The sequence below is a fragment of the Micromys minutus genome (genome assembly GCF_963924665.1).
Source record: "Micromys minutus genome assembly, chromosome: 27".
Classification (NCBI taxonomy): domain Eukaryota; kingdom Metazoa; phylum Chordata; class Mammalia; order Rodentia; family Muridae; genus Micromys; species Micromys minutus.
Window position 1 is genome coordinate 15,962,948 of NC_137962.1, and position 12,755 is coordinate 15,975,702.

Here is a 12,755-nt window from a genome sequence, read left to right on the forward strand (position 1 = left end):
GGTGGAATGATGACATCATCATCACAAGGGACCGCACCCAGCCACTGGAGCATAACTCCCTGAGATACATACCTCATGAGAGAGGCCACCCCAGTGCTGACACTACCAGCCTCATGATGAGTTAGGGCAATGTCACACTCAAAGCTAGAGTCGAGCTGGACATGGTGACATTGGCTGATAGCCCTAGATGCACAAGAGGCTGAGACAAAACACCAGCCTGGGAAAAATATTAAGACCGTATCTCAATAAACAAAGAGAAACAGCCCTGAGAGTGCTCAAACCTAAAAAAAAATTATGCCAAGCTGGATGTGATGGTATATACGTATAATCACAGTATTCAGGAGGATTATCACAATTCAAGGTTAGTATGAGCTACAATGAGACCTCATCTCAAAAATCCTAAGTAAATAAGTTGATCCCAACCCCTAAAAGTGCTGGTGAGAACCTGAAGCAAACTGCTACGTAAGCTTTGGGGGGCGTGTCCAGTGTTCACAAGTCCTCTTCTTACCTGTGGGCCCTGGTACAACAGCACATCCCCACTGCAGAGTCCTGAGTTCCAGCAGCTCACTAGACCCCAGACTCCACAGGAGTCATCTCCACACCCCGCACTTTGCACTGGAAGACAGGAGCCCCCCCTCCCCATGATCTGACAATCACTTAAAAGCTATGGGGCTACTTTCCCCTTCAGGGCGCCTCGATCCGGCCGAGAAAGTTGAAGATGCACACCCCAAGTTGTGGTGTGCCCTGAATGAGGGCAAAGTGGTCGTGTTTGATGCTTCCTCTTGGACCATCCACCAGCATTGCTTTAAAGTGGGTTCCTCTAAAGTGGTGAGTGCAACACCTTTACCCAACCTGATGTTCAAACGACCCAACAGACAACCGGTCACGTAGCCTGTCACCCAGCGTCCCCAGGTGACTTTAAGAAGCCAGAGTTCCAAAGAACATGCTGTCTGCAGAGGTCCTGCCCTTATGGCTTGGTTGACCGTCCCCCCAATCCATCTTCATTACTGCAGATTCAGCCACCTGCTAAACTTGTCTTTACCCCCAAATCAGTGCTCACATGACTTGTCAGACCCTGCAGGCTCAGTGCTCACACTCGCTGACTTGGGGCTGGTGGTAAGTGTGCAGATTGTGAACCTGATTCGTACATCTCTCTTCCCTCTTGGCTCCCGGTAGAACTGTATGGTGATGGCGGAGCACAGCCAGGTGTGGGTGGGCTCCGAGGACTCTGTCATCTACATCATCAATGTCCACAGTATGTCCTGCAACAAACAGCTCACAGATCACCGTTCTGCGGTCACTGGCTTGGCCGTGCACAGTGGAAGGAAGCCCAGGTACCAGGGCCCTATGGAGTAAGGAAAGAGGAAAAGCTTGGCCCCCAGGGATGTGGATTGGTAAGGGGTCCTGGCCTCCTGGCCAGGCAAAGTGTGTGGAAGAGTAGGTAGAAGACGTGTAGTCTGGTTCTGCTTGTGGGTAAAGAGGAAGGAGTCTCTTGAGATGGCAAAGGCGGTTTTGGCTCTCTGCCTTAAGGCCAAGATTACTCAGAGCAGCCAACGCTTTTGGCAAACTGGAGAGGGCGCACCCTCCAGGAAGTGCTGGTTGTGGTTGGCTTTCTCATTTTTCCAGACATGAGAAATCTGGCTTTGTATGAAAGAGCACCTCAGTTCTTGATGTTGTCTCTCTCTAAAATGCCATTGTGGGACATCCCTCCCCTAAGACACCAAGGTTCACCAAAAGGACAACTGCCTGCAGGCTGATGGGGGTACTTCCCCTGCTGAATCTGTAAGCTAGTGTTGTGTCTGGGGTGGGTCTGGCATCCGGGTTGCTTCAGGTGGTTCCACCCTTCCTGCCAAAGGTATGCAAGGCAGGCAGTTCTGGTTGTTGGCACTGATGGTCACCCTGTCACATGGGAACCCCATTTTGCCCAAGCATCCCTGCCTCTATAACTCCCCAGTTCCATGGCCAAGCCATCTTAGGGGAGATTTGACCCACAAAACTCTCAAATTATCCAGGGCAGGGTGAGGGTACAGGGGAGATACAGGGTGCTGCCCATCCTCCAGTGGAAAGCCATGGAGGTCACCTACCTCAAGACCACTGCTTCCTGGCTCCCTTGTCCTTGCACATCCTGATGGACAGCCTCCCTTGTGTATTGGTCTCCCAAGGTCACTCTGTGGAAACCCACAGCAGAGGCTTAGACAAAGATCCCTGGGGAGGACTGGGCTCTGCTTAGTAGATGTTGTGGGAGGCCCTCTCTGGCCTCCCCAGATATGATGGCTATTTTGGTGTCTCCTGGCTTGTAGATGCATTATTCCAACTTCATGTTACCACACCTTCCCACAGTGTGTGGCCATCTCTGGGCTCCAGCTGCCCATTTGTAAAGACACCCGTGTTAATGTGCCAGTGCCTATTGTAATGGGGGTCTGTCAGCTTGGCCACTTCTGCAGAGACCCAGTTTCTGAGTCAGGCTCTATATTTGAGGTGCCGAGCGCAAGGAAGCCATTGTATTATTTCTCAGGGACACAGTGATACCAGCTTGTGTCACCATTGTCTTTACTTACTTAAGAGTGCCAACATCTGGGCTGGAGAGATGGCTCAGTGGTTAGGAGCACTGGCTGTTCTTCTAGAGGTACTGAGATCAAGTCCCAGCAACCACATGGTGGCTTGAAACCATCTGTAATGGGATCTGATGCCCTCTTCTGTTGTATCTGAAGACAGCTGCAGTGCACTCATATATAATAAGAGTGCCAACATGTAAGTTGGCTATTTTACATGCCCTGCAGCGTGGTCAGACCTGACAGAATAGTGTCCAGGGAAGGCTGAAGAGCAAGGCAGGGTCTCCTAGCTGGCAGCCTCTGTTCTGGCAGCATCCACCTATGCTACTTCATGCCACCCTGTCCCTGTTCCCTAATACAGTGTCAGAGGTGTTTTTGTTCTCCCAGGCTCAGGTCAAGTGAGACATTCGTGTTTACCTGAGAATGACAGGAGCTGGGAAGGTACAGGGGTCACCAGTAGTACTGGCTGCTGCCCACCTCACCAGCCACTGTAGATGCCCACCCCAGGGTGCTGGTGAGCGTGCCCTCCCTGGCTCCTCTGAGCTGGACAGTCCTGCTCAAGATTTGGTGCAGTGAATGGTGGCACAGGGTCTCTCCGACATCCCATCGATCCCACAGGGGCTAGAAAGGGGCACCCTGATCTGTCTCTAGCATGTCACACTTAACTTATCATCATCCCTACTGTGAATGGTGGCTTTGTTATCCCCAAGGTTAGATGCAAGGTTGACATGGCCTCTTAAATGCATACGTGTGTGTTTGATCCTTCAGTGAGGTCTACTCCTGTAGTCTGGATGGGACGGTCTTGGCATGGAATGTCAGCACACTCCGAGTGATCAGCCGGTTCCAGCTGCCATACGGTGACCTCAGGTCCATCAGCCTACACAATGACCGCGTGTGGTGTTGTAAGTTTCCAGGTTGTCGGCCAGTGAGCATGGTGCCCTAATGCTGTTCTGGGTCAAGCCCCCTTTCCCTTCATCATACATGTTTCCAGCTTTGATTCCTCCTCTCCTGGCAACCGTGCTGCCCCAGTAGCTTGGCTTGCCCCTCTTCATTCCTTGACAGGCTACTGGATAGATGGCTGCCATTCTGTTCCTTGTCTGCTCTTCGGGTGAGCCTGGCCCAGTGAGCCCGCCCTTTTCTCTGCAATCTCTTCTGAGTTTGCCACACCTGCCTCTGGAGGCAAGCCTGGCCCGGCTGGCTACTGTGACTTGTATCATTCCAAACCCATCCCTAGGACCCCGGTGTCTAGAGCCGAGTCAGTTTGCCAAAGGGTGATGGGACGGGCAGGCTCTAGGCTGGTGGCTCGTGTACCAGCACGTTTCAGAACACCCTGGGGCACAGGAGTTGCCTGTACTGTGAGGAGCTCTGAAGCAAATAGGAGACCTTTCGAATGCTGTCGGCAACGTGCGGGCAGCATGCTTGGACCTAAGTGTGCCATCTCTGCATGTGCTTCCTTGCTCTGTCTCTCCCCGTTACTCCAGGGTCCTGTGTAGACCACACTGGCCTCAAATTCGCTAGGTAGCTATGGCTCATCTTCCTGCCTCCACTGTCTCTGTTCTTCACTGACTCAGAAGGGACCAGGCCTTGCCTAAGAAGAGTTGATGGGCTCTGGTTCGCCAGCCTTCCACACGTGCCCAGACGGTGGGCCTGCTCTCTTACCTGCCTGCGGCTGCCCTCACTGAGTATTTTAACCCAGCTCTATCTTCTCTGCTCTCTTTTCAGCTTCCCTTTCTGCTTCCCTTTTGCATGGGTGCTCTTAAGGGTGGTACCTCGTGGTCTCACATCACTGGGCAGTCTTCAGAGAAATTCAGAAAACTTATTTTGCCAGGATGCGTATCATTCCTGGTGAGTCCTGCACCCAGGTTTCCCTTGTTTGCTCTGCTAGAGAGGATTGGGCTTGGGCCCCTGATCTCCATGATGTGGCAAGAGAACAGGAAGTACCAATCTATGTTAGAACATCTCATGGGAACTGTGGGACAAGCCATCACAGGAAGAGGGACCCAGGTGGGCAGTACCTGCCTAGCTGCCAGTGCCGCTGAGCTCCTACTCTGCCTGACTCTCCTTCCCTCTTCCTGACTTGAGCATGCCCTGCCCATCCTCCCTCTTGGTTCTTCCTCCCACAGGTACAGTCCACAGCATCTTGGTGGTGACGCCACAGGGCTTTGTTCGGCAAGAGCTGAGGATCGAGCACTCTGATAAGCAACCTGCTTCCTTCCTGGCCTTCCAGCTTCTGCCTGAGGTACTTCTGGCCTGTGGGCGCAAGTCCAGCCTTGGGCTGTTTTGGTCGCAGTGCCATTGTACCACGGTGATTTCTATCCCAGGAACAGCAGCTGTGGGTGGCCTGTCCGGGGGTCAGTGAGCTGTACATCTGGAGCCTGAAGGACCTGGGCCAGCCTCCTCAGAAGACTCACTTGCAAGACTGCACCGAGGTCACCTGCATGATCCGAGTGAAGAGGCAGGTGAGATCAAAGTGTCTAGCCACCAGCATCCCCTCAGCTTCCTCTGGCCTTGTCTATGTGACTCTACCTCCTCTTCGAAGGTTCCTTCCCTCCTTGGTGGGAATGAGTGGAGTGTTATTCCGGCTGTGATGCAGGTTGTCACATGCCTCAGATTTCATGGTGTTCCCTCAGCCAAGGGCCCAGTCAGCACCAACCCGAGGTGTGGGCAGGCTAGCTGCGTCTCAGTGGAGACCTGCCTTCCACACAGCCTCTGGTGCCTGACAAGGCCGTGCTTGGTCATCTTGACTCATGGATGTGCCCCTCCCATTTGCCAGTCCTCATGTGGCACCTCTCGGGTTCCTAAGGGCCCAGGCCACTGCAGCTATCCACATCCTACCTAGGACTCTTTCCAAGTCAGTCCACATTCTGAAAGGGTGTGACTTCCTGGGAATAGTCTGCCGGTTTACAGTGTTCCTACACACACAGTACAGCCGCACCATCATCCCCAAGCCCCGGAGTTCCAGCCTTCTCTGTCCCTGCTCAGAGAGGCCAGAGCCTTAACTGAGGGGAGTCTTTCTCCACCACGGCAAAGAACTTGAGAAGGGGAAAGGTTTCTGTAGTCTATGGCCAGCAGACCCACAGTGCCAAGGTCCAGCCCCAGCTGAGAGAGGGGTTCTAAGAGGAGGGGCATCAGATCATGGTAAGGTCAGATCATGACCTGTGTTCTTTCTCCTCCAAATAGCTTTCCGGTCCACTTTCTGTGTTCTGCCCTGTCTGGAGATCTATCAGACAGCTCTGTCCAAGCACTTCTCTCTTGCAGTTCTAAATATTCTCTGGATAGCTCACCTCCTGCAGATCATAAGCCCAGTCTTTTAAGAACATATTAATCCAGGCTTTTACTCCAGGTTCCCAATTGATTATCCCACAGCATCCCTAGACCTCAGACCCTTAATTCTTTGGAGATTGCAAACACAGGTTTTCTTTTAACTTTGCAAAAAAATAAAATAAAATAAAATTCAGAGATCTGCCTGCCTCTTTTAAGACATTGATAGCAGGGTGGAAACCCGTCCTAAAATTTCCATTTCTACTACAAGTGGGCCTAACCTTGCTGTGTCCTGGGGTGACCCTAAACTCAGGAATCTGTCTACCTTTGTAAGTGTAAACATTAAATTTACCTGGGTGGGCTCTCCTTTGATTACCACTCCCTAGGTTTCTCCCTCCTTCCTTAGCATCTGGAGTCCTCTGTTCTGTAGTGTGCACTTGGTGTGAGGCACACACATGCTCACCATTAAGGCCCCCCACGCCATCCTCTTAGTTACGGCTGAAGTTGCCTCCGCAGATCTCAAGTCCAGGAGACATCGTGAGCTGTGCTCACATTGTCCCAAGGGCTCTCAGACCTGAAGCTCTGTTCTAGGCCCTCTAGGTGGCCTGGCCGCTTGGCCAGCAGGAAGGACATGTGTTTGGGGAGGCACATGTGTCACAGAGCACGGGGCTTCAAGGGAGTAAGTATCTCTGTCTCTTCCCCACAGATCTGGGTGGGCGGCAGGGGGCTGTCTCAGGGAAAGACCAGAGGGAAGATCTACGTGATGGACGTGGAGAAGGTGACAGTGGAAAAGGAGCTGGTGGCGCACTCGGACACTGTGAGGACCCTGTGTTCTGCCGAGGACCGCTACGTTCTGAGTGGAGCAGGCCAGGAGGAGGGAAAGATCGCTATCTGGAAAGTCGAGTGACAGCTCTGTACTGAGCCAGTGCTGGCCCGGGAGGGGACACCTGTCACACCACTGTCAGTGGCTAGCCTAGCTAGTTGGGACCTGTCTGCTCCAGAGGCCTTCATCTCCTTGGTGAGCAGCCACATCTTGTTGCTGATAAGCTTCACCGTCAAGTTACCTCATGTTACCTAGAAACTTCCAGAGTCTACAACTGGGAGCAGCGCCTCAGCTGCCAACCTGGCATGTGGCCTGTGGTCTTCAAGTCTGGCCTCTCCTCTTCATTCGCTCTCCATGTTTACTCTGCAAACATGTGAGCTCAGTGGTACAGTGATGGCAGGTGTGTCACAGTCAGCCACAGAGCCTTCCAGGCTCCCACTAACTTCCCTCTCTGTCGACTTGTACATAGCTATCTGCACGTGGTGTGTCCTGCACGCATGCACATGTCGCCTCTCTGTCAAGTTGTACATAGCTATCTGCACTGAGGCTTGTGAATGTGTTTACCACACTGGCCCAATTTCATCCTGGAAATGCTCTGTGAGGTGGGTTTCAGTATGGATGCTGGACACATAGAGGATATAGCCCATTTCCTGCGTATCCTCCTGTGAGTCCTGCATGGAGCCCTCTGATCCCCTGCCTTGGGTTTTCAAGACTCCATGTCCACCACTGGAGAGGCAGGCACTAAGAGGTTACCAATGGTCTGTGCCTGTCTGTGAGATCAGGCCAGGGTCCAGAGGTACTTAGCTCATGTGTGTGAAGATGTGGGTCCAGGTTTGCAGAGTCCTTGCTACTGCCTGCTGGCTCCCCTGAACACAGTGCAGAGGATTTCTCAGAGCCGCACCCCTCCCTAGAGTCTGCCCCAAGGGGTATTCCATATGTCCAGAAGGACAATGTGGCCAGCGATCAAGGGCACAGGTTCAGACTGTCTTTGTAAAAGTCAGTCATAAATGCATTTTAAGTTATTTAATGCCAGTTTATGTATGACCCAGTGTTTACAACTTGTGATAATAAACCCTTTTTGTAAGTGAATGTTGGTTCCTCGATTTGGCTACTGTGAGCAGATAGCAGGGTGGGAGACTGGAAGTTCATTTACTTTGCAGTGGTTGAGACTGAACCAGGGTCTGTCTCTTCCTGATAACCCAGGGCTCTAACTCCGAGCCTTGGACAGGGCTGGAAGTTGAACACTTTCACTTTTGTGACAAGGTTGAGCTCTGTAGTCTAGGGTGGCCTCAACCTCCAGTTCTTGTCTTAATCACCCAAGTGCTGGGGTGACAGGCATGCCAACCACAGCTAGGACATGTGGGAGATAGTTTTAAATTTCTGTTTATCCTAAGCATCAATCAGGTTGCTCCAAATTGGATTACTCTGTGATTTTTAGCTTCTAGGATCTCATATGGAACAATCAACTGGTACAAAGAGCCAGACTTTTGGGAGTTGTCACTTGTACCAAGAGAAGCAGTGGACAGTGGTGGGGCTGTTCTCTGACACCAGTGGACTGCAGTGAGCACATGGCTTTATATTAGTGAATGAGCCTTTGAGGGATCACTAAGATGAAAAGGAGCACTTCGATGCCTTTGGTTTCTTCTGTGTCTTGGACACAACAGTAAGGGAGGGTAAACTCATCCTGATGAAGAGAGTGTCTCCCAGCTCGAGATCTCTCCTTGAGGGTAAGATGTGTTGTGTGGCTGTAGGTCCTAGGAGTGTGCCTGCTATGTCTCTGCAGCATTTGACAGTGGCCAGGCATGGGCAGGACAATGGCATAGTCACCCATGCATCACTGACATCTCCATGTGAGTGGCTACAAAACAAAACTCTTACAAAATGACCTACCAGGCCGGGCAGTGGTGGTGTATGCCTTTGGTCACAGCACTCAGGAGGCAGAGGCGGGTTGATACTTGTGACTTTGAGGCCAGCCTGGTCTACAGAATCAGTTCCAGGACAGCCACGGCCACACAGAGAAACCCTGTCTTGAAAAAAAGAAAAGAAAAGAAAAGAAACCTACCAGGCACAGTGGTGCATGCCCGTAGTTCCAGCCAAGGATCAGAAGTTCAACAGTAATGTGAGTTCAGAGCCAACCAGGACAACTCAGTGGGGAAAAGGTGGAGAGGGGCTGGGGTAGAGCTCAGTGTTTGTATTAGTTATGTTTTTTGTTGTTGTGACAAATTCTGTGCCGGAAACAACTTAAGGAAGGGCTTGTTTTAGCCCATAGCTTGAGGGTCTGGTCCATTCTAGTGGGGAAGGTGGTGGCAGGGGAGAGTGGGACAACTAGTCACATTATATTCACCAGCAGGGAACAGACACAGGTGCTGACCTGGGCTGCTACCCTTGGGATGGTGCCACGTGAATCACATTAAGTGTGAATGGACTATATTCTCTGATTAAAAGACAAAGACTGCCTGACTACATAGAATGATCCGACTGGGCTGATGAGATGGTTCCTGAGTTCACTTCCTGGGACCCACATGGTGGAAGGAGAGGATGGTTCCTTCCTGAATGTCATCCTGTCTTGTCTACCAGAGAGATTTGGTTCGTAAGCACATGACTGAGATAAAAGGGCAAAGGATGGGATACAAGTAACATGCACACACCATTCATGTGGCTGTGACATTCATGTATCCTGTGAGACATGACCACCTTCAGCAAACAGTGACTAACTGCCAACTAGAGAAGGCAGGACTCAGGAGCTCAAAGGTTATCCACAACCATGTGAGCAACTTTGAGACCAGCCTCAAAAAAAAAAAAAAAAAAAAGACAAAGTCTCATATTTAGTAAGATGTGCTAATAGACACATGAACAGAACAAAATATGGACAAGCCCCACACTACAGACGGAGACTATGGAGAAGGTGACAGTGGAAAAGGAGCTGGTGGCTCACTCGGACACTGTGAGGACCCTGTGTTCTGCCGAGGACCGCTACGTTCTGAGTGGAGCAGGCCAGGAGGAGGGGACACCTTCTGTCACACCCATAGAGCAGGAACATGCTCTCTGACCGCAAAGTTAAAGTTCTAAGCCTGCTCAGGAGGTAGAAAGGCTGATCTGTGTTTGAGGCCAGTCTAGGCTACAGAGTGAGTTCCAGGACAGTCAGGGCTGTATAGAGGAACCCTGCTTCGAAAACCAAACAACAACCAAAGGTCCTGATCCTACAGAACATGCTCTGACTACAAAGTTTAATTAGATGCCACTACACTTGGTTTATGAGTTGCTATAGTTTGAGCCCAGGGTAGTAAAGCCCTAAGGCAATTGGGCTACGTCTATTTATGGGGTTTTAATGTGTTTGTAGCTCAGGCAGAGCACCTACTAGGTACACACATGACAGTGAAGACTCACTGCTTTTCCCAGGCATGATGCTTGCTCTCCCCTCTAGGGAACACTACATGGAGGCTCAGCTACTGCACTGGGCAAGAACAGAAAGAGTGGACTGGTTAAGTGTGGTGGCTCATGGTTATAATACTAGAATTTTTGAGGCCGAGACAGGAGGATTGCCAGGAGCTTGAGGCCAGCCTGAAGCTATAATGTGAGACTTTGCCTACCCCCACGAAAAACACAGAAGAAAAACAAGGGTTGAAGAGATAGTTCAGAGGCTCAAAGCACTGGCTGAGCTAGAGGATCTAGGTTCAGTTCCCAGCACCCACGCCGCCTCTTCTGGTTTCTTTGGATGCCATGCAGGCGTGTAGTGCACTGAGAGTCAAGCCAGGAAAACTCTCATCCACATAAAATCAGATGCTGTAAAACAACAGCTAAGAAAGATTAGTCTGTAAGGACCATGGCTGTCCGCTTGCAGATGCTACTGTCTGTATAAACATGAGAAATGTGAAACTCAGCCCAGTAATGGATTTTACCGAGGACACATCAGGGCACAGGATTGCAGCAGGAAACTGGAGCTCCACCGAGCATGGAGCACCTGAGGTAGAAGGACAACAATGGAAGATGGAAGGCCAGAAGACCAGGATCCTGAAAGCTCAGACATCCTGGACACACACTTTATAAAAAGTCTCAAAAGACACACTGTGTTCATGAACTGCAACTCTTAGCATTGTGAAGATGTTCTCTGCTAAGTGACCGAGATTCTCGAATCCCAGTGGAGCGGGGGATTACAGCACAGTGAAGAAATGCTGAGGAAAGGGTTTTCAAAAGAGATCAGAGAACAAGTTGCCCAGGATGTGGCTTCGAAGCATCCCTCCAGACGGCAGTGAATGAGAAAGCAATGATGCCATCTGTTGCGAAAGGTAAGCAGGCCAGAAGGACCGAAGGCTGGCTCTGGGTGAATGCATAGAATCAGGAAAGCCACTGGGTGAGAAGCAGAGGTGTGGGGAGGGTACGCAGCCCTGGCTGCACTGCATGTGATGGGGAGAACGCTACACGACTCCACTGACACAGTATTAAAGTGGAAAAATAAGAAGCTAGTAGGCAAGGTGGTCCATGTCTGTAATCCTAGCATTTCTGAGGCTGAGGCAGGATGATCATGCTGAGTCTCAGGCTAGCCTGCGCTATAAAACAAGGCCCTGTTTTAAAATCCATGACATAAATGAATAAATAGAAAAAAGGAACCATAATTAGGGGAAACACTAGATCTGACAAAAGTTGTTATTGTTTAATTCAAACCCCCAATATGTAAAGAACATTTGCAAATTAAGATGAAAAGCCCATGGGCTGGAAAGATGGCTCAGCGGTTAAGAGCACTGACTGCTCTTCCAGAGGTCCTGAATTGAATTCCCAGCAACCACATGGTGGCTCACAACCACCTGTAATGAGATCTGATGCCCTCTTCTGGTGTGTCTGAAATATATACGTATATAAAAGGATGAAAAGCCCAACTGAAAACAGAGTAAAAGGCACCTTACCAATGAAGCTACCTTACCAACGATGGTCACTTTAAGATGTTCAGTGGGGCTGGGGAGGTGGCTCTGAGCTTAGAGGCACTTGTTTCTGTTGCAGAAGTCCTGGGTCTGCCACTGCAGCTCCGGGGCTCTAACACCCTCTTCTGGCCTTTGCAGGCGTCTGCGCACACATGATGATATATAAACATGCAGGCAAAACACTCAGTAAAAAAAAAAAAAGATAGATGCTTAACATGGTTAGTTTTCAGCAAAATGCAACTTAAATCACGTCATTTGATGGCTGAGCGTGTGACATCACACATTTTCATTAGCACGGGAAAACAGTGAACCTCCTCAGCAGGCACTATGCATAGCCGTCACTCCAGTGTGCTGAGACACACAGGTGAGGCCTACAGGAGTGGCAGGAGACTAGGGGTTCCCTCCCCCAGTAGTCACTGCACACATTCAATCTTACAGATTGTCCTCTGGGCAGCTAAGATCCAAGCCTAGGACTGTCACCTCCCAGCCGAGGTTACTCAGGTAGGGTGTTTGAGCCACAAGTCACTCACTGTGCCATGGCTGCTGAGAGGCCTGGAAGGTGTGGAATCTGGCCCCTGAAGCCAGCAGTGGGGTAGGTGCCCCTTTGCAGAAATTCTTTCCTGTCACCACCCTTGAGATCCCCTGGGATCTCAGGCACTCGGGGCTGGTAGACAGTAGGGGTGCCACACCTGGTTCCCCCAATAGGGGAGGAGGTCTGACTTGTGTGAAGGATCTTAGAACCCTGGGCGATTACCAGTACTTTCTGCCTGTCAGAACCTACTACATCTCAGAAACCACTGAACTGCAGGATGTAACTCCCTCCAGGGTCCTTTAGAGCTCCACAGTAGGAATTTGCAGCAAATACAGCAGCTAGCAGCCTTCCATAGGTATGCGTATGACTGACTCCAGCCCCAAGCTCAGGAAGTAACCCAGATCAAGGGTTGTTACTGTTATAAATCTTAGCAGGCCACCAGAAGACCCATATCATATTCTGTCCCAGAAAGGCCTGGGACACCCACCTCCAGCACCCAAGGATATACATGCATACAACCCCCCCCCCCACCTTTGCTCATTAGGACCTCTTATTGCTCAACAGTTTTCTACACCAGGCTGACCTCCTCACCTCTGGGCAGAAATGACTCTGGGAGGGGCTGGACAACTGGGATCTGAAACTGCAGGAGCCTATTTTGTGGGCCCTGGGGG

General features: G+C 50.8%; 1 protein-coding gene across 2 annotated transcripts in view; it reads left to right on the forward strand.

The window, feature by feature from the left end:
- The window catches only part of DENND3 (DENN domain containing 3), a 58,771-nt gene extending 51,170 nt beyond the window's left edge, over positions 1-7,601 (forward strand). For both annotated transcript variants that reach the window (XM_080939386.1, XM_080939387.1), the window contains 6 exons: positions 689-828; positions 1,177-1,334; positions 3,321-3,454; positions 4,676-4,791; positions 4,874-5,011; positions 6,520-7,601. In XM_080939386.1, coding sequence (XP_080795512.1) covers positions 689-828; positions 1,177-1,334; positions 3,321-3,454; positions 4,676-4,791; positions 4,874-5,011; positions 6,520-6,720 — 887 coding nt within the window. In that variant the 3' untranslated portion in view covers positions 6,721-7,601. The remainder of the gene's footprint in view (positions 1-688; positions 829-1,176; positions 1,335-3,320; positions 3,455-4,675; positions 4,792-4,873; positions 5,012-6,519) is intronic.
- Positions 7,602-12,755: the final 5,154 nt, after the last annotated feature.